Source organism: Rhinoraja longicauda, chromosome 4, assembly GCF_053455715.1.
Source record: "Rhinoraja longicauda isolate Sanriku21f chromosome 4, sRhiLon1.1, whole genome shotgun sequence".
In the NCBI taxonomy this organism is placed as follows: Eukaryota; Metazoa; Chordata; class Chondrichthyes; order Rajiformes; family Arhynchobatidae; genus Rhinoraja; species Rhinoraja longicauda.
In genome coordinates, this window is record NC_135956.1 from 76,595,362 (window position 1) to 76,620,365 (window position 25,004).

At 43.3% G+C, this 25,004-nt stretch overlaps 1 protein-coding gene across 7 annotated transcripts in view; it reads left to right on the forward strand.

Moving 5' to 3' along the window:
- Positions 1-25,004, forward strand: part of c4h8orf34 (chromosome 4 C8orf34 homolog) — a 218,012-nt gene that overhangs the window by 142,100 nt on the left and 50,908 nt on the right. For all 7 annotated transcript variants that reach the window (XR_013547187.1, XM_078398121.1, XM_078398120.1 and 4 more), the window contains exons 9-10: positions 16,516-16,607; positions 24,658-24,731. Coding sequence is in view for 6 of the 7 variants with exons in the window: in XM_078398121.1 (XP_078254247.1) it covers positions 16,516-16,607; positions 24,658-24,731 (166 nt within the window). In the remaining variant the exon portion in view is untranslated. The remainder of the gene's footprint in view (positions 1-16,515; positions 16,608-24,657; positions 24,732-25,004) is intronic.

Below are 25,004 nucleotides of genomic sequence, written 5' to 3' on the forward strand. Positions count from 1 at the left end.
CCTACAACAAGCCTGGCAACACCTTTGTTAATCTTCTCTGTATTCTTTCCAGCTTAATGGCATCTTTCCCATTATAGAGTGACCAAAACTGAACATGACACCCCAAGTGTGGCCTCACCAACATTTTAGAGTAATAGAGCCATACACCATGGTAACTGTCTTCTCGGCCCAACCCATCCATGGCAACCAAGATGTCCGGTTTAAGCCATACCCATTTGCCTAAGTTTGACCTGCATCCCTCTAAACCTTTTCTATCCATGTAACCTGTCCAAATGTCTTTTAAATACTGTTACAGTACCTGCCTCAACTAACTTCTCTGACAACTCGTTCCATATACCCACCACCCTCTGAGTGAAAAAGCTGCCCCTCAGGTTCATATTAAATCTTGCCCCTCTCACCTTAAACATAGGTCTTCCTGTCTTTAATTCCCCTGCCCTGAGTAGAAGACTTTGTTTATTCACCTTCTCTATTCCCTCATGATTGTGTGCACCTCTATGAGATCAACCCACAGCTTCCTGAGCTCCTAGGAATAAAACCCTAGTCTGCCCCGTCTTTCCCTATAGCTCAGCCCCTCAAATCCTGGCAACATCCTCGTAATATTTTTTTTGCACTCTTTCGAGCTTAATGACATCCTTCCCTTTAGTTGAGTGACCAAAATTGACCACAGTACGCCAAGTGTGGCCTTACCAACGTCTTGTACAACTGTAACATAATGTTCGAATTTCTACTGATGAAGGCCAGCATGCCAAAAGCCTTCTTCAACCCACTCTATCTGCCCACGATGCCACTTTCAGGAAACTGAACATATACATGCTCATGCACATGTATTCCTAAATCTCTCTGCTCTACACCGTTCAAGGCCCAAACATTCACTGTGAAGATCGTGCACTAGTTCGACTAGCCAAAATGCAGCACCTCAGACTGATTTGAATTAAACTCCATTAGCTATTTCTCAGAGCATTTGCTCAGCTGATCAAAGTCCTGTTGTAATTTTTAATAACTATCTTCACTGTCTATAATATCACCTGTTTTAGTGTTATTAAAGCAAAAAAGATTATTTAAACACTGGGAAATATGGAAACTGTTACATATATTTAGGTTTGCTTAATTAACTCACAAAAATTTAAACAATTCTGAAACTTTCACCAGTCAGTACTTCATTTTTGAAATGAATGGAACTGCTGAACTTGTGCCAGATATTCTGGCAGACAGATTGCCTGGTGTAACTACTGGGAAACTGATGGAATTTGATGTCTTGTTGCAGGACTCCAGGAGGAATCTAATGTTTGAGGAAAATAGCTGGTTAGCACATCTCAGGAATTTAGGGAATAGTGTGTGCATGCACATTTCAACAGGAATATTGAACTTCCTAACATAAAATAGACCGGGCTAATATTTGTGTTGAAGATAGACACAAAACGCTGGAGTAACTCAGTAGGACAGGCAGCATCTCTGGAGAGAAGGAATGAGTGACGTTTCAGATCAGATCAGATTGATCCCTGGGATGGCGGGACTGTCATATGAGGAAAGATTTAAAAGACTAGGCTTGTATTCACTGGAGTTTAGAAGGATGAGAGGGGATCTTATAAAAACATATTAAATTATAAAAGGACTGGACAAGCTCGATGCAGGAAAAATGTACCAAATGTTGGGCGAGTCCAGAACCAGGGGCCATAGTCTTAAAACTGAGGTGAGAAGGAACTTTTTCACCCAGAGAGTTGTGAATTTGTGGAATTCTCTGCCACAGAGGGCAGTGGAGGCCAAATGGCTGGATGGATTTAAGAGAGAGTTAGAGAGAGATCAAGGGGCTAGTGGAATCAAGGGATATGGGGAGAAGGCAGGCACGGGTTATTGATTGTGGACGATCAGCCATGATCACAATGAATGGCGGTGCTGGTTTGAAGGGCCGAATGGCCTCCTGCAACTATTTTCTATGTTTCTATGTTTCTAGGTCGAGACCCTTCTTCAGACTGAGAGTCAGGGGAGAGGGAGGCATAGAGATATGGAAGGGTAAGGTGCGAAAACACAGATCAAAGCAGACGATGATAAGGAAATGGTGAAAATTGGTAGCTGAGGGGAAGGTCACAAGGAGGCATACAATCAGTAAAATTGAATCAGGAGGACAGTGAAACCAGTCGGTGAACTGGGATGGGGGAGGGACGGAGAGCAAGGGTTACTTGAAGTTAGGGAAATCAATTTTCATACTGCTGAGTTGTAAGCTGCCCAAGTGAAATATGAGGTGCTGTTCCTCCAATTTGCATTGGGCCTCAGTCTGACAGTGGAGGAGGTCCAGGGCAAAAAGGTCAATATGGGAATGGGAGGGGGAGTTAAAGTGTTTAGCAACCGGGAGATCACGTAGGCCTGGGCGGACTGAGCGGAGGTGTTCAGCGAAATGATTGCCAATGTCTCCGAATCCACACCTGGAACAACAGATACACTAGATGAGGTAGATTACACACTGGAGTAATTTATAGCAGAAAAGCAAAATGTATGGTATTATTTATTAACATCCAAAGATTTTACTTCACATTTTACCAAAATTCACAGTTCCAGAAGGAAGGCTTGCATATCAGCAATGAGTGTGCTGTGTGCTTTTGTAGGTAGTATTTTAAATAATTTTGATCTGTATTACCACAGGATGAGGTATCTGCTCAGAACAAAGCTGGGAAATATCTTGCACAATTCCATTCTTTTATTTTTTTGGTCCATCTGATTGCCAGTCCTATGTGAATAAACCTATTGGATGTTGCCAGTGAATTTTCATCGTCTCCCCTTATTTGAACTGAACTTCAGAACTTTAAATTGCTCCTAAGTTTACTCTCTCTTGTTTCTGATTAGTGTTCCAATGTCAGGACTTCAGAATCTTCATCTCTTCAGAGAGCCTCCACAGACAGCGTTGAAAATTTTAAAGTGACTATTATTAGATCTTATTTGGGAAGATTTAGTTTAAAGTTCAGAGTTACAACAAGACATCAAAGTTAAAGAATAAGATAGCAAATCTTGACAACTTTTTAACCTCTAGCAGCATGCTGCAGAGGTCATGCCCCTTGAGTGACCTAATAGGGAGTGTGAACCTCGTAACCTGGTGTCAAGACAACAACCTTTCTCTCAATGTCAGCAAGACAAAGGAGATAGTCGATATACCTTGACACCGCCAAAGTAGAGATGGTTGAAAGCTTTAAGTTCCGCTGAGTAAATATCACCAGCAACTTGTACTGGATTAGCCATAACGAAGCAACGGCTAAGAAAGCCCACCAATTCCTCTTCTGCGTTAGAAGGCTGAGGAAGTTTGGCATGTCTGCAACAACTCTCACCAACCTCTACAGATGCACCATAGAAAGTATTTTTGTCAGGATGCATAACAGCTTGGTTTGAGAACAGCTCCATTCCAAGACAGTAAGAAATTGCAAAGGATTGTGGATGCAGCCCAGACCATCGCATAAACCAACCTCCCTTCCATTGATTCCATCACGCTGGCTTGGCAAGGCCACCAGTATAATCAGGAACGAGTCTCATTCCGGCCATCCTCTTCTCCCTTCTCCCATCAGGCAAGAGGTACAGAAGTGTGAAAATGCACACTTCCAGATTCAGGGACAGTTTCTTCCCAGCTGTTAGCAGGCAACTGAACCATCCTTTCACCAACTAGAGAAAGCTTTTCACTGTACCTCGGTACACGTGACAATAATAAACTAAACTAAACAAGACTTGGATGGAGTCCTGCAATGGGAAGGAGTGATGGGTTGGGTGAAGTCTGTCAATAAGGCTGAGGCTGGCAGGATCTCTAAAGGCCCTGTCCCAGTTAGGCATTTTTAAAGGCGACTGCTGGCAACTGTCATAGTCGTAGCAGGTCGCCGAAAAACCGGCGACTCAACCCCCCTACGACAATGTCTACGATCTAGTCGACGTCAAGCTACGACATGCTACCGACAACCGGCGACCTAATCATCGCGAGTAGGATGTCCACCTACGACCGCACCTACGACCACACAGGTGACAACCTGCGACAACCGAAGTCAACCTATGTCCACCCGCGACAAGCTACGACAAGCTATGACCCTGAAGACTGAAGACAATTCACGTTTCACCCACTTTCCCTATAAAAGGGGGTGTACGATAGGGTTTCCAATCATTCTGCATCATGACTATTTGTAAGTGATGCCATGAGAAACTACTCTGAAATACAATAACTTCATACATCAATTTTCCGTCAAAATGACAAGAATTTCCTTTATTGACATAAAAACAAATTTTTTTAAAAGGTTGATAAGAACATACAACATTGCATACAAAAACAGTGTAATAAACTTCAATAAATTTCAATAAAACTTCAAACTTTAAAATTCCAACTTGAAGCAGAATACACGTGCAAAAACATACAAAACCTAACATCATTTATGGACATATCATATCATATCATATCATATATATACAGCCGGAAACAGGCCTTTTCGGCCCTCCAAGTCCGTGCCGCCCAGCGATCCCCGTACATTAACACTATCCTACACCCACTAGGGACAATTTTTTACATTTTACCCAGCCAATTAACCTACATACCTGTACGTCTTTGGAGTGTGGGAGGAAACCGAAGATCTCGGAGAAAACCCACGCAGGTCACGGGGAGAACGTACAAACTCCTTACAGTGCAGCACCCGTAGTCAGGATCGAACCTGAGTCTCCGGCGCTGCATTCGCTGTAAAGCAGCAACTCTACCGCTGTGCTACCGTGCCGCCCGACATATTACACTGATGGATGATCAGATCAAGTCCACACTTGGAATTTGCCGAAGTCAGCACCAGCGACAACCTACGTCACCTGGCGACAACCTACGACAGCGCCCACATCAGGAGACGTCAAGCTACGCTCATTGGCGGCAAACCAACAGTCGCCGAACATTTTTACGCCTTCGCAAAATCCAGCGGCGACCAGAAAAACGCTACGACTCTTTGGAGACTACTCACGACCATGCCCAACGACACCCCAGCGACCGTGTGGGGACAGCCTAGTCGCCTGTGGTCGCCTAAAAAATCGCCGAACTGGGACTGGGGCTTAGGTCTGGGACTTGACTTCAGTCTGAACGGTTCTGGAATTCCCTTCAAAACTGACAATCACAGCCAGGAAGTTCAGTCCAAGGAAGGTCAATGTTGCTAAAGACAGATGTCGCATTTTAAATGCAGGAGGGATTTCCCAGTTGTCTAACGTCCTAAAATTTGAGTTCATTTTCATATCGCAAATAGCATCCCCATCCTGTTATTAATGGTCATGTAAAAAATCATTTGTTCTGCAAATTTCAAAACATTTGCAACATTGTATCCTAGACTTCCTCTGATGCACCCAAGCAAATCTATTGCAAAATAATTTTCCTTGTTCAAATTCTGTATATTTTTTCCACTTATCTCTATATCAGTGATCTTTGGTTGAATGGTTTATTCTTCCTGCTTCATACAGTAGCAAGCTGATTTGAATTTTGATTTAATATGCTGTTTAGTTTTTGCAATTCATGCTCTGTTGAAGACTGATGCCAGAGGCTGATAATTGGTGCTGGAGATACAGGTCACTTGCAAACAGCCAGCCTGTTTCCCAGCACTTCCTTATTCAGACAGTTGAAAACATTTAGTCTCATTGGTTTAAAATTTCCAATTTTATTTTCAAAGGGCAGAAATGAAAGATTAAACCATATTTTAGGTCATAAGGTCATAAGGGATAGGAATAGAATTAGGCCATTCGGCCCGTCAAGTCTACTCTGCCATTCAATCATGGCTGATCTATCTCTCCCTCCGATTCCCATTCTCCTGCCTTCTCCCCATAACCACTGACACCTGTACTAATCAATTTTGTTTTACTGTTTAATTTTTTTTTAAGAGAGCTCTCTGCTTCTGCATATAGACAGAGTTTAATGACCATCATTTGTAAGTGAAGATCGTTCACACTAAAATGATTAAACTTTGTTGGAGCCTTTTCCGGAGCCCAAGGTGTACAGGGATTGCAAAGTGTTTATTTGCACTAATTTGTGGGATTGGCAGCATCAACCATCTCGTGTTGGATGCCAGGAGCCACACACATGGCAACCTCTTCGTGTAAGAGTGTCTCAGACACGGAGGAGTGCACTGCAATTTCCTGAAGGGATTTTCACATTGAACCGTCCATGGTTTTAAGTGAAAATGGATTGAAGTCATGAATTAGTTGGTGTATCTGGAATCCGGTTGTAAAGTGCTGGACATCTGCTGTAAAACACATGTTTAGCTTTATGAATACAATTCTTTCTCTCAAAGAAAGACAGATGTCGGGAACACTTTCTGGTTTTGGGTGGGAAGAGATGAATGAACCAAACAGTTGTGGAGGGAGCGGTCTCTGCGGATGGCGGAGAGGGATACAGATGGGAATTTTCCCAATGATTGGGGAGTCCAGAACCAGGGGCCACAGTCTAAGAATAAAGGGGAGGCCATTTAAAACAGAGCTGAGAAGAAACCTTTTCACCCAGTGAGTTGTGAATTTGTGAAATTATCTGCCACAGAAGGCAGTGGAGGCCAATTCACTGGATGAATTGAAAAGAGAGTTAGACAGAGCTCCAGGGGCTACTGGAATCAAGGGATTTGGGGAGAAGGTAGGCACACGTTACTGATTGTAGATGATCAGCCATGATCACAATGAATGGCGGTGCTGGCTCGAAGGGCCAAATGGCCTCCTCCTGCACCTATTTTGCTATGTTTCTATGTGATTAGTGGTGGGATCACGTTGAAGGTGATGGAAATGATGGAGGATGATGTGTTAGATACAGAGGCTGGTGGGGTGAAAGGTGAGGACCAGGTGAACTCTGTCCTTGTTGCATCTGGGGGGGAGGGGAGCGAGAGCGGAACTACAGGACATAGAGGGGACATGTGTGAAGACCCATCTATGATAGAAGGGGGGGGGGGGGGGGGGGACCACATTCACCAAAGAATGAGAACATCTCTGATGTCCTTGAATGGAAAACCTCATGTTGGGAGCAGATGCTGCGGAGAGAGAGGAATTGAGAGCAGGGGATAAGATCTTTGCAAGAGTCAGGATGGGAAGAAGTGTACTCCACATAACTGGGGGAGTTAGTAGGTTTGTAGTGGATGTCGGTCGATAGTCTCACCTGTGATAGAGATGGTGAGATCAAGTAAGGGGAGAGAGGTGTTAGAGATAGTCCAGGTGAATTTGAGGCCAGGGTTGAAGTTACTGATGAAGTTAATTAAGTCCATGAGTTCTACACGGATACAGGAGGTAGCCCCAATCCAGTCGTTGAAGTAGTAGAGAAAGAGTTGGGGGATAGGACCAGTGTATGTCTGAAACAAGGACTGTTCGATGTAACTAACAAAAAGGCAGGCATGGCTTGGGTCCAATGTGAGTGCCCATGGCTACACCTTTAACTTGGAGAAAGCAAGAGGAGTCAAAAGAGAAGTTGTTGAAGATGAGGACAGGTTCTGCTAGGCAGGGGAAAGTGATAATAAAGGGAAATTGATTGGTTCTTTGTTCAAGGAAGAACAGAGGTCGTTGAGACCCTCCAAGTGAGGAATGGAGGTGTAAAGGGACTGGACATCCATGGTAAAGAGAGAGGTTACATATAGTCAAGTCAAGTCAATTTTATTTGTATAGCACATTTAAAAACAACCCACGTTGACCAAAGTGCTGTACATCTGATTAGGTTCCAATGGAAAAAAAAAAGAAACATACAGTAGCACGCAAACAGTTCACAACGCCTCCTCAATGAGCCTCAAACACTAGGGAGTAGAAATAGGTTTTGAGCCTGGACTTAAAGGAGTCGATGGAGGGGGCAGTTCTGATGGGGAGAGGGATGCTGTTCCACAGTCTAGGAGCTGCAACCGCAAAAGCGCGGTCACCCCTGAGCTTAAGCCTAGACCGCGGGATAGTGAGTAGCCCCAAGTCGGCCGACCTGAGGGACCTGGAGTTAGAGAGGGGGGTTAGAAGATTTTTGATGTAGGGGGGGGAGTGTCCATTTAGGGCTTTATACGTGAATAGGAGGAGCTTGAAGTTGATTCTGTACCGTACAGGGAGCCAGTGGAGAGAGGCCAGAATCGGGGTGATGTGGTCCCTTTTACGGGTACCCGTCAGGAGTCTCGCTGCGGCGTTTTGGACCAGTTGCAGGCGGGACAGGGAAGATTGGCTGATCCCAGTGTATAGGGAGTTGCAGTAGTCTAGGCGGGAGGAAATGAAAGCGTGAATGATTTTTTCTGTGTCGTCGAATTGGAGGAAAGGTTTGATTTTAGCTATGGTTCGAAGTTGGAAGAAGCAGGCTTTTACCACAGCGTTGACTTGCTTATCAAATTTTAATGCAGAGTCAAATATCATGCCGAGGTTTTTGACATGCGGTTTGACTAGGCAGGATAGACTTCCAAGACTGCCTGTTATCAATTTGATGGAGTCGGGGGGGGCCGAATAGGATGACCTCAGACTTGCTCTCATTTAATTGGAGGAAGTTCTGTGCCATCCAACATTTTATGTCCTCAAGGCAGTGTAAGAGGCTGTTTAAATTTGACTGGTTGTTGGGTTTCAGGGGGAGGTAAAGCTGAGTGTCATCGGCATAGCAGTGGAAAGAAATGCCGTGCCTTTGAATGATTTGGCCAAGGGGGAGCATGTATAGAGAGAAGAGAATGGGGCCTAGGATGGAGCCTTGTGGAACTCCGCAGGAGAGGCTAGCTGGAGCAGAGGAATAACTGCCTATGTTGATGGCGAAACTCCTATCTTTGAGGTACGAAGCGAACCAGCTCAGGGCAGTGCCATCAATGCCAACCGCTTACCGGAGACGGTCAATAAGGATGGTGTGGACCACTGTATCGAACGCTGCGCTGAGGTCGAGAAGGAGCAGGATTGCACAGTCGCCGGTGTCGATGGCGAGAAGCAGGTCGTTGTGTACCTTCAACAAGGCAGACTCTGTGCTGTGGTGGGCTCTGAAACCTGACTGGAAACTTTCCAGGATGGTGTTTTGGTGCAGGTAGGGCACTAATTGGTTTAGAATTGCCTTTTCAAGGACTTTTGACAGGAATGGCAGTTTGGAAATGGGTCTGTAGTTGCTAGGCAAGGTGGGGTCTAGGTTAGGTTTTTTCAGTAGGGGCTGGACCACCGCGTGCTTGAAACTGGTTGGAACAGTGCCAGTGGCACTGTTCCATAGGGGACTATACAGTTCATGGCAGGATCCTTAGGAGCAGTGATGTACATAGGGGTTAGAGTCCAAGTCTATAGCTCCCTGAAAGAAGTAACACAAGTAGAGAGAGGTAAAAGGGCATGTAGTATGCTAGCCTTTATCACCCAGGGCATTAAGCTCACTTTGCAGCTTTATAAAACACTGGTTAGGCCACATTTGGAGTATTGTGTGTTGTTTTGGTTGTCCATTACAGGAAGGACGTGGAGGCATGGGGAGGTGCAAAGAATGCGTACCAGAATGATACGTGGATTAGACGGCATTAGTAAAAAGAAGAGGTTGGATAAACTTGAATCATTTTTTCTGGAGTGTTGGAGACTGAGAGGAGACCTGACAGAAGCTTTTAAATTATGATCGCATGGGATCCAAGGAAAGATAGTTGAACAGATGGAAAATTGGCTTCATGGAAGGAAGCAGAGGGTGATGGTGAAAGGTTGCTTCTCAGATTAGAGGCCTATGACTAGTGGTGTGCCTCAGGGTTCAGTGTTGGGCCCATGTACATTCTCATTCAAATCGTTGATATATATTGTCATATATATATCAATGATTTGGATGAGAATGTACATGGAAAGATTAGCAAGTTTGCAGATTAAATAAAAGTGAGTGGCATTGCAGATAGTGAAGATGGTTGTCAAAAATTGTAGCAAGATCTTGATTGGTTGGCCAGGTGGGCTGAGGAATGCTTAATGGAATTTAATACAGAGAAATGTGAGGTGTTGCATTTTGGAAATTCTAACCTGGGCAGGATCAACACAGTGAATGGTAGGCCTCTGGGGAGTGTTGTAGAGCAGAGGGATCTTGGAGTACAGGTGCATAGTTCCATGAAGGTGACATCACAGGTAGACGGGATGGTCAAAAAGGCTTTTGGCACATTGGCCTTCATCAGTCAGAGTATTGAGGTTGGGCGGTCATGCTACAGTTATACAAGATGTTGGTGAGGCTGCATTTAGAGTGTTGTGTTCAGTTCTGGGCACCATGTTATCGGGAAGATGTCAAGTTGGAAAGGGTACAGAGAAAATTTACAAGTATGTTGCCAGGACTCGAGAGTCTCAGCCATAGGGAGAGATTGAACAGGCTTGGACTCTATTCCCTGGAGCGCAGGAGGATGAGGGGTGATCTTATAGAGGTATATAAAATCAAGAGGGAAGTAGATTGGGTAAATACACATAGTCCCAGAGTAAGGGAATCAGGAACCAGAGGGCATAGGTTGAAGTTGATGGGGGAAAGATTTAATAGGAACTTCAGGGGTAAGTTTTCACACAAAGGGTGGTGGCTGTATGGAACGAACTGCTGTGGGAGGTAGTTGAGGCAGGCATGATTGAAACATTTAAGAAGCAATCAAACAGATACATGGATAGGACAGGTTTAGAGGGACATGGACCAAACGCAGGCAAGTGGGACTAGTGTCGATGGGGCATGTTGGTCGGTGTGTGCAAGTTGGGCCGAAAGCGGAAGAAACTGGAACATCCATATGGTCAGAGGGAGAATGTGGAAACTCCAGACATACACTCACACAGCACTCAGGGTCAGCTTCAAACCTGAACAATCTCAGCCATAATGAAGCTTTATATAAGAAAATAACTGCAGATGCTGGTACAAATCGATTTATTCACAAAATGAAGCTTTATACTTTCTTTCCTACCAATTGTGTGTGATGCAACTACCAAACATGCCCAAACCTTTTTCTGATTGCTGAGATATTCATGACTGACATACTCCGCATTCCAAGACTCAAGACGACCACCCCACCTGTATCTCTGCAGAATCCAAGTGACGAGGAAACATGTGGCCTGTTGACTGAATGGGATGGAGGTCAAGGGGCACAAGTAAGAGTGCTTTGAATGTAATTGCTATTTCATACATTCTTTAACCATCATGGGTCAGCCACAGTTCACTCACAGGGCAGTGGTATGGTTTCGGGCCACACTGCTTAATTTGCTGGGGATGTTGTAGCCAAAATGTGGTACGGCAATTTCATTATGGTGAAAGTTGGTCCACGAAATTGGCCGGCTTTTGGGTGAGAGAAGGGAATCTTGCAATAGCCCACAACATAAACTGACTTCTTTTTGAGCTGGATACTAATTGTTTCTGGAGTCTAGAACTGGGTGAGCTCAATGCATTCTATGCATGCTTTAATAATAATAATAATAATACATTACATTTATATAGCGCTTTTCATATACTCAAAGACGCTTTACAGGGATTTAGAGAACATAGGGAAGTGAATAAATAGATAAATAAGTAAACGAACAGAGAAAGGAGACAGAAGGTGGGTGACCTTCAGTGGTTGAAGGCAGTACTGAATAGGTGAGACTTCAGTGATGTTTTGAATGTGGTGAGTGTGGAGGAGTCTCTGACGGTTTGAGGTAGTGAGTTCCATAGGGTGGGAGCAGCGATGGAGAAAGCCCTGTCCCCCCAGGATCTGAGTTTGGTCCGGATGTGGGGGGATAGGAGATTGGCAGCAGCAGAGTGGAGGGTGCAGGTGTGCCTGTGGAGGAGGTCGGTCAGGTAGGATGGGGCCAGGTTATGGATGGCTTTGTAGGTCATGAGGAGGATTTTGTACTGGATTCTCTGGGGGATGGGGAGCCAGTGGAGTTTGTAAAGGACGGGGGTGATATGGTCACGGATCGGGGTGTGGGTGAGTAGACGGGCAGCGGAGTTTTGAATGTATTGAAGTTTACTGATGATTTTTGAGGGTGCACCATAGTGGCTGTTGCAGTAGTCCAGACGGGAGGTGATGAAGGCGTGGATGAGGGTTTCTGCAGCTGTGGAGGAGAGGCATGGACGGAGACGGGCAATGTTTTTGAGGTGGAAGAAGGCTGTCTTTGTGATGTGTTTGATGTGTTTGTCGAAGGAGAGGGTTTGATCAAAGATGATTCCAAGATTCCGGATGTGAGGGGAGGTGGATACTGGGAGACCATCAATATTGAGGATGAAGTTTTGGGTGGATTTGGTGAGCGTTTTTGGACCAATGATGATGATTTCAGATTTGTTGCAGTTGAGTTTGAGGAAATTTGATTGAAGCCAAGATTTTATTTCAGTGATGCAGTTTGTCAGTGTAGGGTGTGTGGTGGTGGAGCTGACTTGGTGGAGATGAGGAGCTGGATATCATCGGCACGCTGATGTGCCTCCCCAGGTCCCAGTAGCCTCTGATGGTATTACAATCTCAGTCACAGAGGTTGGTCACAAAATCCTTCTGGGGGATGAACACTCGGAGAGCGTCTGGACCTGATGGTATACCTGGTCGTGGACCAACTGGCTGATGTTCTTGCAGACAATAAAGCACTCTTGACTCTTGGAGGGCCTTCAATGATTATCTTGTTAATCAACAACCAATACTCTATTAATGTAGAGCTGAGCCGAGCTTGAAAAGATGGCTGTGATTTTAGGCATGGACCATCCACTCTTTTGCCTGTGATTATCATATTGCTCATATTTTGTGTTTGTGATTACAATAAAACTATTGCCATTCCTTGTCGTTTAAAAATGTAAGTGAATGATTTCCATGAATGCACAGTTTAACTAACATTGAAGAAATATGTTCAGCTGTTGAGAACCTAAGTATTTGCAAAAAGGATTGCTGGAAAGTTAATTGATGTTATACTTTGTTGAATTATTGTTGCAACAAAACCTAGTGCAGTAAACCCACATTTTATTGGACCTCTTTTAACGGATTTTAACGAATGTGTTGTAGACCGAGTTCAGTCTGAAGAAGGGCCTTGACCCGAAACGTCACCCATTCCTTCTCTCCTGTGATGCTGCCTGACCTGCTGAGTTACTCCAACATTTTGTGAATAAATCATTGTTTCAGGAATGACTACTAGGTGGATAGAGGGATTGGTGTTTTTGAACGAATTTTTGCTTAGTTTAGTTTTGTAATACAGTGTGGAAACACTGAGTCCATGCTGACCAACGATCATCCTTGCACTCGTTCTATCAGATACACTAGGTACAATTCGCAGTGTGTAGGATGGTTCTGTCTTTCCTCCCACGTTGCAAAGACAAAGACATTGTGACACCGGGGTTTCCCCAGGAGTCTCCCCCCCACCCCCACCCCATCCCCCGCCACAAAGACGTGCAGGCCTGCAGCACAACTGGCCTCCTTGAACCCCACGAACAGTCAGCAGAGCCGCCACCCCACAAGTCAAGACAAGTTTATTTGTCACATACACATACAAGATGTGCAGTGAAATGAAAGGTCACCCACAGTCCAGCAATAAGAGCAATAAAAATAAGCAATTTCACACACAATCACAAATCAACACAAAACAAAAAAAAAAGAAACATCCATCACAGTGAGTCTCCTCCAGTCACCTCCTCACTGTGATGGAAGGCCAGAATGTCTTTTCTCTTCCCCTGCCGTCTTCTCCCGCGGTCAGGCTGTTGAAGTTGCCACGTTCCAGGCCGCGCCGGACAGTGAAAGGTCCACAGCGGGCCGACTCAAGCGCCGCGATCCGGGGCGGGCGAAGACGCTGCCGCTGCACGTCGGGGCGGTCGTGGCTCTCGACATTGAAGCCCCCGCCGGGCAGAGAAAATCCTGCGGCCTATTTCAGGCCGCGCCGGACGGTGAATGTTCCCCGACGGGCCGACCCAACCCCGACCCCAGGCTCCCCAGCACATCAGCTCCACCCCAAACACTGGGGAAAACTCACAGTGTGTAGGATAGAACCGGAGCACCCGGAGGAAATCCAGGCAGCCACATGGAGCACCTGAGGCCAGCGTCAAACCCGCGCCACGAAGTGGCTGCTCCACCAGCGACCCGCACAACCCACAGAAACCAACCAAAGCACATCCTGCACGTCTCCGCAATGCGGAGGAAACCCGAGCACCTGGAGGAAACTCTTATTTAAGAATAAGGGGTAGGCCATTTAGAACGGAGATGAGGAAAAACTTTTTCAGTCAGAGAGTTGTGAATCTGTGGAATTCTCTGCCTCAGAAGGCAGTGGAGGCCAATTCTCTGAATGCATCCAAGAGAGAGCTAGATAGAGCTCTTAAGGATAGTGGAGTCAGGGGGTATGGGGAGAAGGCAGGAACGGGGTACTGATTGAGAATGATCAGCCATGATCACATTGAATGGCGGTGCTGGCTTGAAGGACCGTATGGCCTCCTCCTGCACCTATTGTCTATTGTCTATTGTCTAATGTCATACTGCCAGAGGGAGCACCTGATATCAGGTCAAACTCTGGTCTCTGATGATGTAAGGTGGCAACTCTACCGTGGCACCACTGTGCCATCCCAAGGTATTGTGTATTTTGTGTCCTTTACTGTTTATGGTGTACTGTATGTTTATTGGTTGTTTTTCCAACAGCACTGTACATATTAACCCTCTTATTGGGTTATAACGGACAATCGGTAATTATGGAAACCCACTCCCCCGTGTGGTCTGTCATAATGAGGGTTTATACTGTATTTAGTTCAAATGTACGCAAATCATTATTACATGAAAATCTTCTCTGAATTCAGATTACTATAAAATAATGATCAATCTGCCCATGTGAGATTTAGTTTCTTGCAATATTTTTACATGAATTTCTAAACTTAATTGAAAATAAATTGGAATGGTACAGTGCCCTCCATAATGTTTGGGACAAAGACCCATTGTTTATTTATTTGCCTCTGTGCTTCACAATTTGAGATTTTTTCATAGGTGGTTAAAGTGCACATTGTCAGATTTTAATAAAGGCCATTTTTATACATCTTCATTTCACCATGTAGAAATTACAGCAGTGTTTTTACATAGTCCCCCCATTTCAGGGCACCATAATGTTTGGGACGCAGCAATGTCATGTCAATGAAAGTAGTCATGTTTAGTATTTTGTTGCATATCCTTTGCATGCAATGTCTGCTTGAAGTCTGTGATTCATGGACATCGCCAGTTGCTGGGTGTCTTCTCTGGTGATGCTCTGCCAGGCCTGTATTGCAGCCACCTTTAGCTTATACTTGTTTGGGCCATAGGTTTTCTCTTCAGCATATAAAAGGCATGCTCAATTGGGTTTAGATTGGGTGATTGACTTGGTCACTCAAGAATTGACCATTTTTTAGCTTTGAAAAACTCCTTTGTTGCTTTAGCAGTATGTTTGGGATCATTGTCTTACTGTAGAATGAATCGCTGGCCAATGAGTTTTGACGCATTTGTTTGAACTTGAGCAGATAGGATGTGTCTCTACACTTCAGAATTCATTATGCTATTACCATCAGCAGTTGTATCATCAATGAAGATAAGTGAGCCAGTACCTTCAGCAGCCATACATGCCCAGGCCATAGCACCCCCACCGCCGTGTTTCACAGATGAGGTGGTATGCTTTGGATCTTGGGCAGTTCCTTCTCTCCTCCATACTTTGCTCTTGCCATCACTCTGATATAAGTTAACCTTCATCTCATCTGCCCACAAGACCTTTTTCCAGAACTGTGGTTGCTCTTTTAAGTACTTCTTGGCAAACTGTAACCCGACCATCCTATTTTTGTGGCTAACCAGTGGTTTGCATCTTGCAGTATAGCCTCGGTATTTCTGTTTATGAAGTCTTCTGCAGACAGTGGTCATTGACAAATCTACACCTGACTCCTGAAGAGTGTTTCTGACCTGTCAAACAGGTGTTTGTGGGTATTTCTCTATTATAGAGAGAATTCTTCTGTCATCAGCTGTGGAGGTCTTCCTTGGCCTGCCAGTCCCTATGCGATTAGTAAGCTCACCAGTGTTCTCTTTCTTCTTAATGATGTTCCAAACAGTTGATTTTGTTAAGCCTAACGTTTGGCTGATGTCTCTAACAGTTTTATTCTTGATTCTCAGTCTCATAATGGCTTCTTTGACTTTCATTGGCACAACTTTGGTCCTCATGTTAATAAACAGCAATAAAAGTTTCCAAAGGTAATGGTTAGACTGGAGGAAAGATGAGGTGCTCTCTTATACCTGCATTAAGGAGGCAATTATTACGCACCTGAGCAATTCCAAACACCTGTGAAGCCATGTGTCCCAAACATTATGGTGCCCTGAAATGGGGGGACTATGTATAAACACAGCTGCAATTTCTACATGGTGAAACCAAAATATATAAAAATGGCCTTTATTAAAATCTGACAACGTGCACATGTGATTTTTTTTCTATTACAAATCTCAAATTGTGGAGTACAGAGGCAAATAAATAAATGATGGGTCTTTGTCCCAAACATTATGGAGGGCACAGTATATAATTTGTCACTGATCAAAATAATTGTATTCACTTTTTCAAGGCAACTTGTTTTAGGGTACAGTGGTTTCTCCAGATATTAGTTCTTCTAAGTTTCTAAAGCACTGCAGTACTCAGAATACCATTAGTAAATAGTTGTACTGTTTTGCCTAGATTCCAGGGAGATAGTTTAATGGAAGAGTCTGATAATGGAACACAGATGTCGCATTCCCCTGAACAAGCAGTCCCTGACGCCTGTGCAGCTTGTAAGTAAGAACATTTTCCTATATGTTAAAAGTGATATAAGGAGCGGTGCAGGGTAGCCCAATAAATAACAAAATCTGAAACTGACTACAATTCTAACCACCATGGTTAGAATTCTAACCATGAGTGGGAAATTTCAATGGACTACAAGTTGAAAAGTCAAAAACAAATGTTGAAGTGGCACCTCAGGTCCATATTGATCATGTGAGAATCATGGGTGTATAGAGAGGTGGATTCCACAGATCCTGAGATTTGAGATGGCGGGCAATGAGTCAACTCAAAATCAACTCAACACCTGCAGATTCTTCAAAGTTTACATCTGCTGCGATAACTGCCTGTCTGTACATGTTTAAATCAATGAGATAGCCCCTCCAAACGTTGCAGTAGGTTGTGGAATTTGTCCAAGTGGGAGCAGAGCCACTTTCAGATTTTGTGCATGTTTGGAGGTAAAAGACTGATTTTCCTTGCAAAATGATGGCGATTCTCATTTTCTATCAACATTGCAGTAGATCGTCAGATTATATTGTGCCTTAAGACTATAGAGTGGGATTTAAACCCATGCCCTTCTGACTCAGAGGTAAAATGGCCAAACTAAGTCCCAGGAATTGAAACTAATTAAATAACGTAACTGCTGGAAGTATTTTAATGATCTCTCTGTTTCATGCTCCAACATGCTGAAACATTCATTATGGCCGTATAATTGCTATCCCTAGTGCCCAAGGAGAAACATACCTATACAATTGCTAGAAAAACACTGTTGATCTTGAAGCATAGTCACACCGAACCGAAAATCCAACTGGATTATTTACAATATAAATCATTGACTTGGGATAATACCGAGCGCCAGAAATTCCGGTTTTCAAGTAATTGCAGCAAGGAAGTAGACCTAATTAAAAAGTGGCAGAATGAATATAGTAAGTGCAAATGTAATCCTTTCACCATTCATCCTTTCAGAAAAACTAAATTCAAGAATATCAGAGAAAATAATGACAGGGTTTTTTTTTGTGAGACCATGCAACATTCTTCAAATGTATAGTTTGATCACAAAAGGGTTTCTTTTATTATCCATATATTTTACTTTGCTCTTTCTTCAGTTTCTCTGCAGCCTTACTTTAAAAATAGAAACTAGAAATTTGCACTGTACTCAAAATGTCATCCAACCGTGTTATTGCATGGTTACCATAATTTCCAGAATTTTGAATTAGGAATAAGCTGACTTTCGTGATCTGTACCATTATTTTTAAGGAGTTGGGTATTTGCGCCGTAATTTCCAATGAGTAGTTGCCTCCTTATTCTCCCTATATTGAAATTAATTTGCAATTTACATGCTCATTCTACACATAGATTTTCATCTTGCAATTGCAATTTGTAATTTGTAGTTAATTTCTTTACTATTGACTGTCTTGGTTTGCTGTCATCTGTAAAATTTGTAAATTATGATTTTTTTATTTCTGACCCTCAAGGAAACAATAAACTGTTTCTTCCGTATGTATCCTGTTAGTGAACAGTGCAGTTTATCGAGGATGCTCACCCCAGGCAAATACTATACAATGTTGTGCTGAGTGCAATCCCTCCCCATAAAAAGATCAATCATCAACTGAAGGGAAGAATATTTGAACATTTTTCCACTTCTCCAAAGCTACTCAGTTCAAAACCTTCCGGTCGAGGCTGCTTTTCATAAGATCATAAGTGTTCGGAGTAAAATTAGGCCATTCGGCCCATCAAGTTAACTCCGCCATTCAATCATTGCTGATCTATCTCTCCCTCCTAACCCCATTCTCCTGCCTTCACCCCATAACCTCAGACACCTATACTAATCAAGAATCTATCTATCTCTGCCTTAAATATAAACACTGACTTTACCTCCACAGTCTGTGGCAAAATATTTCACAGATTCACCACCATCTGACTAAAAAAATTCCTCCTCATCTCCTTCCTAAAAGAACATCCTTTAATTCTGAGGCTATGACCTCTCGTCCTAGATTCTCCCACTAGTGGAAACATCCTCTCCACATCCACTCTACCTAAGCCTTTCACTATTCTGTATGTTTCAATGAGGACCCCCCTCATTCTTCTAAACTCTAGCGAATATAGGCCCAGTGCTATCAAACGCTCATCATGTGTTAACTCACTCATTTCTGGGATCATTCTTATAAACCTCTTCTGGAGCCTCTTGAGAGCCAGCACATCCTTCCTCAGATATAGTGCCCAAAATTGCTCACAATATTCCAAATGTGGCCTGACCAGCACCTTATAGTTCTCATCCTCTCTTCGACGAGAGTTTAGCAACATGCTCTCTTGCTGCTCCCCCTCTGTGATTTCTCCTGCCCTCCTACTCTACGACTAACCGGTGGTATGAACATCGACTTCTCCAACTTTAGATAGTTCCTCTGTCCCTCTCTTCCCCTCCTCCTTCCCTGATCTCCCTCTATCTTCCTGTCTCCACCTATATCCTTCCTTTGTCCCGCCCCCCTGACATCAGTCTGAAGAAGGGTCTCGACCCGAAACGTCACCCATTCCTTCTCTCCTGAGATGCTGCCTGACCTGCTGAGTTACTCCAGCATTTTGTGAATAATACAATACAATACAATATATCTTTATTGTCATTGTACCCAGGGGTACAACGAGATTGGGAATGCGCCTCCCATACGATGCAATAATTTAAGTAATTTAGACAGCAGCAACCCAACGAAACGAAACAGTAGTAACAGTTTTGGACAGGGTAAAGTGCAAGTTGATCTATGCGTTGTGGCCATCCGGCTCAGCAGGACCGGTTCATAGCAGCTATGGCCCTGGGGATGAAGCTGTTCCTGAGTCTGGAGGTGCGGGTGTAGAAGGCCTTGTATCGTCTGCCCGATGGAAGGAGTTCGAACAGACTGTTGCACCTTATAGAGCCTCAGCATTTACCCTTATTTACCCCTTTACCATTAAACATCCTGACTGATCAACCTCCCTGCATGTCTTCACCTTTACAGCTGTCTTATGGTGTATATCCATCCAGAAACAGGCCCTGTTTTACTCGGAAGGCTTGCCTAATGCACCTAGCCAGCAATATTCCAAGACATGAAATGTGAGCCCAAGAGCTCACATTCCCAGTTCCTTGCACACCCACCTAGAGTGCATACTAAACAGTAAATGCATGAATCCTTAGGATGATATGAAAATAGTCAATAACTGACAAATTTCCCCTCCATATTTTTTCTAAACCCTGTGCACCTGGAAAAATTATTATTTTCTTAAGCGAAGGGATAGGCAAAATTTGTCTTTCTTTTCTCATAATTGTCTGAGGTGTGCTCACTTCTAACCCCATAGCTCGTACCATAAACATACCACCCAATGTGTGGAAAAACGTTGCCCCTCAGGTTTCTTTAAGTCTTTCTCCTCTTACCTTGAACCTCTGCCCTCTCCTTCTTGATCCCCCTTCACTGGGAAAAAGACTGTGCACATTCACCCTACATACGCAACTCATGGCTTTATACACCAATGCAAGATCACCGCTCAGTCTCCTACTCTTTAAGGAATAATGTCCTAGCCCAACCTCTTCATATGACTCAGCCGCTCGAGTCCTGGCAACATCCTTGGGAAGCTTCTTCGCACTCTTTCCAGTTTAATGACGTATATCCCACAGGACGGTGACCACAACTGAATGCAATACTTCCAAGTATGGCCTCACCAGCGTTTTGTACAACTCATTGGGTGGCACGGTGGCGCAGCAGTAGATTTGCTGCCTTACAGCAAATGCAGCGCCGGAGACTCAGGTTCAATCCTGACTACGGGCGCCGTCTGTACGGAGTTTGTACGTTCTCCCCGTGACCTGCGTGGGTTTTCTCCGAGATCTTCGGTTTCCTCCCACACTCCAAAGACGTACAGGTATGTAGGTTAATTGGCTGGGCAAATGTAAAAATTGTCCCTAGTGGGTGTAGGATAGTGTTAATGTGCGGGGATCGCTGGGCGGCGCGGACCCGGTGGGCCGAAGGGCCTGTTTCTGCGCTGTATCTCTAAATCTAAATCTAAAATCTGCAACATAAATATGTTCAATCGATTCCACCACTGGCAGCTTTGACAGTCTGGGAGATCCAGCGGTTGCCACAGTGTTTCTGTGAGTTTAATGGACTGCCTTTGCTGTTCACAACCATAGCAAATTGCAGGGTGCTGGGCCCCAAACAGAAAACTGTGCTGGGGCCCTATTGGAACAAACAGTATGACCTCAGGACAGGTGGACAGTGACCTTCCACATAATATTAAAGGAGTATTGCAGCTGTCCCTTGCAGCCGTTATCCACATACTCAACATTAATTTATGACCTTATTATTCTGGAGGACTCAATTTTTGTGAAATTGAAAGATAACTTGAAAGGTCCAGGGCAATTTGATACTTCAATTTTAACTATTTCTTTAAGAACATGTGAATCTGTAGCACTAGAGTTAAAGAGCATAACAAAAGAAAAATATTAGAAATCTAAACAGTAAACACAAATTGCTGGGCATGTTCACTGGGTTAGGCAGTCATCTAACTTGCTGAATATTTCCTATTTTTTTGTATATGATGATGATAATGACGATGATATTTTATTGTCACTTGTACCTAGCTGGGCACAGTGAATATCTTTGTTTTTGCATACAAAGTGAACAAAAGAGTCGGCAAAAAGACCCGACAAAGTTACAAAAAGTACTCATTCCTTCTTTTCCCCCCCGGCGGATCCCTATTTATTCTCGGTGGACCCCCCACGCCTGGACTCCCTGTGTTCTCGGCGATGCGGCCTGTCCACCTCGGCCTGACCTCGAGACTCTGACCTCGGCCCAACCCTGGTCCTCGACCCGACCTCGTTCTCAGCCCGACTCGAACTCGGGGCACCGACCCAACCTTGAGGGACTCCGTCCCCGAGGACAGCGGCCTCACCCCGCGCCGGCTTCTCCGTAGGGCACAGAGCCCTGTGGATATGTTATAAACAGCATATTTTGCACTAATGGATTTGCTTCATCATAATGGTGTGGAATAGGCTATAGTCAATCAGCAGGTGGTTGTACATCATACAGAAACTGTTTATTTCCCTTTGGAAAACAATAGGTAGAAAAAACAAAATCATTAAAAAAACTGACATGGATTTCTGTTTATACATTATATTCCTGACTTTGATCAGCTACTAGATGCCGAAAGTAGAAGCAGTGAGTACAGGATGGGATTTGAAAGATCATCTTTTACATTAGAAATCGAAACGTGCTTAAGTTGGGCAAAAAATAAAATCCTAATAAATGTATTGTATGACAGCCTACCTTTGGTAAGTTAGATCTGGTGAGGGTGACTTCCAGGTTCTGGAATACGTCATTTTTAATTAGTTAATTCACTAACGTTCAGAATAGTAAACGACAATAGAACAATTCTCCTACATCGGCACATCACTGATTTTGTGCAATGGTTTGAAGGTGCCGTACAGATATGTGTTTGCTTGTAAATGTAGTTGTCGGCATCTCAGTGTGCTTTACTGTTTGATGATTACTTTGGTATTGGGGTAGTTCCAATGCAGCATTCATCAAATTACTCGGGCATTTCCACAACACAACTGAGCCACAAGGCTTGTTCACTTCAGCCTTGGTAAGGAAGGATGTGAGGCACTTACCATTTGCTGGAAAACGAGAATAAAGAATCTGCATGGATAGGTGAAAGGTGGCACAAGCAAAACTGGAAGAAAGGAAGAGAGAGGTTATCACAAAAAAAGGCTGTTGAAAATCAAAATGGAAAAGGAAAAAAAAAACTAGACAATTACCAGGAGAATTACTGTTTTCACTAAACCCTTTCACTTACATCTATTAATAATCTACGAGCGATGAATCCCCATTATTTATGGAAATCATTTGTAAAATACACTATTTTAATATTATATGCATTTTATTAAGAAGTCCCTGACAAATTCTGTTGAGAGCTTTTACCATCTGCTTCAAATTGCTCTGGAATGAAAAAAACTACCAATGCGAAACTCAATCCCTTCTACCCTTTTGCAGAATTTCTGTGCCCCATTCTGGGACTGCAAATACCAAAGTTGATTGTGATATTTTCCTAAGAGCACTGAAATGGGTCCCATTTACTTAACGTGTATACAGTGCCCTCCATAATGTTTGGGACAAAGACCCATCATTGACTTATTTATTGAAACATGTTTAAGTTGGACAAAAAATAACATCTATTTATTTATCTATTTATTTATTTATTTGCCTCTGTACTCCACAATTTAGATAATAGACAATAGACAATAGGTGCAGGAAGAGGCCATTGGCCCTTCGAGCCAGCACCGCCATTCAATGTGATCATGGCTGATCATTCTCAATCAGAACCCCGTTCCTGCCTTCTCCCCATACCCCCTGACTCCGCTATCCTTAAGAGCTCTATCTAGCTCTCTCTTGAATGCATTCAGAGAATTGGCCTTCACTGCCTTCTGAGGCAGAGAATTCCACAGATTCACAACTCTGGCTGAAAAAGTTTTTCCTCATCTCAGTTCTAAATGGCCTACCCCTTATTCTTAAACTGTGGCCCCTTGTTCTGGACTCCCCCAACATTGGGAACATGTTTCCTGCCTCTAACATGTCCAACCCCTTAATAATCTTATATGTTTTGATAAGATCTCCTCTCATCCTTCTAGAATTTGAGATTTGTAATAGAAAAATCACATGTGGTTAAAGTGCACATTGTCCAATTTCAATAAAGGCCATTTTTATACATTTTGGTTTCACCATGTAGAAATTACAGCAGTGTTTATACACAGTACCCCCATTTCAGGGCACCATAATGCTTGGCACACAGCAATGTCATTTATGGTACAGTGCCCTCCATAATGTTTGGGACAAAGACCCATCATTTATTTATTTGCCTCTGTGCTTCACAATTTGAGATTTTTTAATAGAAAAAGTCACATGTGGTTAAAGTGCACATTGTCAGATTTTAATAAAGGCCATTTTTATACATCTTTGTTTCACCATGTAGAAATTAAAGCAGTGTTTATACATGGTCCCCCCCATTTCAGTGCACCATAATGTTTGGGACACAGCAATGTCACGTAAATGAAAATTTAGTATTTTGTTGCATATTCTTTGCATGCAATGACTACTTGAAGTCTGCGATTCATGGACATCACCAGTTGCTGGGTGTCATCTCTGGTGATGCTCTGCCAGGCCTGTATTGCAGCCATCTTTAGCTTATGCTTGTTTTGGGGGCTAGACCCCTTCAGTTTTCTCTTCAGTATATAAAAGGCATGATCAATTGGGTTCAGATCGGGTGATTGACGGCCACTCAAGAATTGACCATTTTTAGCTTTGTTGTTTTAGCAGTATGTTTGGGATCATTGTCTTACTGTTGAATGAACTGCCGGCCAATGAGTTTTGAGGCATTTGTTTGAACTTGAGCAGATACGATGTATCTATACACATCAGAATTCATTATGCTACTACCATCAGCAGTTGTATCATCAATGAAGATAAGTGTGCCAGTACCTTCAGCAGCCATACATGCCCAGGCTATAACACCCCCACCACCGTGTTTCACAGATGAGGTGGTATGCTTTGGATCTTGGGCAGTTCCTTCTCTCCTCCATACTTTGCTCTTGCCATCACTCTGATATAAGTTAATCTTTGTCTCATCTGTGCACAACATTTTTCCAGAACTGTGGTTGCTCTTTTAAATACTTCTTGGCAAACTGTAATGCCTGCATTAAGGAGGCATTTAAACACACTTGAGCAATTACAAACACCTGTGAAGGCATGTGTCCCAAACATTATGGTGGCCTGAAATGGGGGGACTATGTATAAAGACAGCTGTAATTTCTACACGGTGAAACGAAGATGTACAAAATTATCCTTTGATAAAATCTGACAATGTGCCCTTTAACCACATGTGATTTTTTTTCTATTACAAATCTCAAATTGTGGAGTGCAGAGGCAAATAAAGAAATGATGGGTCTTTGTCCCAAACATTATGGAGGGCACTATATTTATGACCATACTTACTGAGATTGATTATTGCTCAAAGTTAACGTGAAATGAGTTTTGTTTTCTCTTGGAACAGCTCAATTGCTGGGGGTGGAAAGAGTGATGCAAGATGAAGAAGAATTGGAGAGTGCTTCTCAAGTGTCAGGGGCTGTAAGTATATTTAATTACAGACAGTTTGTCTAGTGCAATTGATGATCTTTTGTGATAAACCCTCTCGGAAAATCTATTGCCAGTCTTAAGTTTTGTTTGGATATTTGGTTCAATTTTATTTTACATTTTTCAGTCCAAAAGGAAATAAATCTGAATAGATTTCTGCATGATGAAATCAGTAATATCTTCAGACTCCTTGTTGTAAAGGGCTTACTTACAGGAAACAGATAAGCAAGTTCCAAAACCTTTGAAAGCTGATTATCTTTTGTGAAA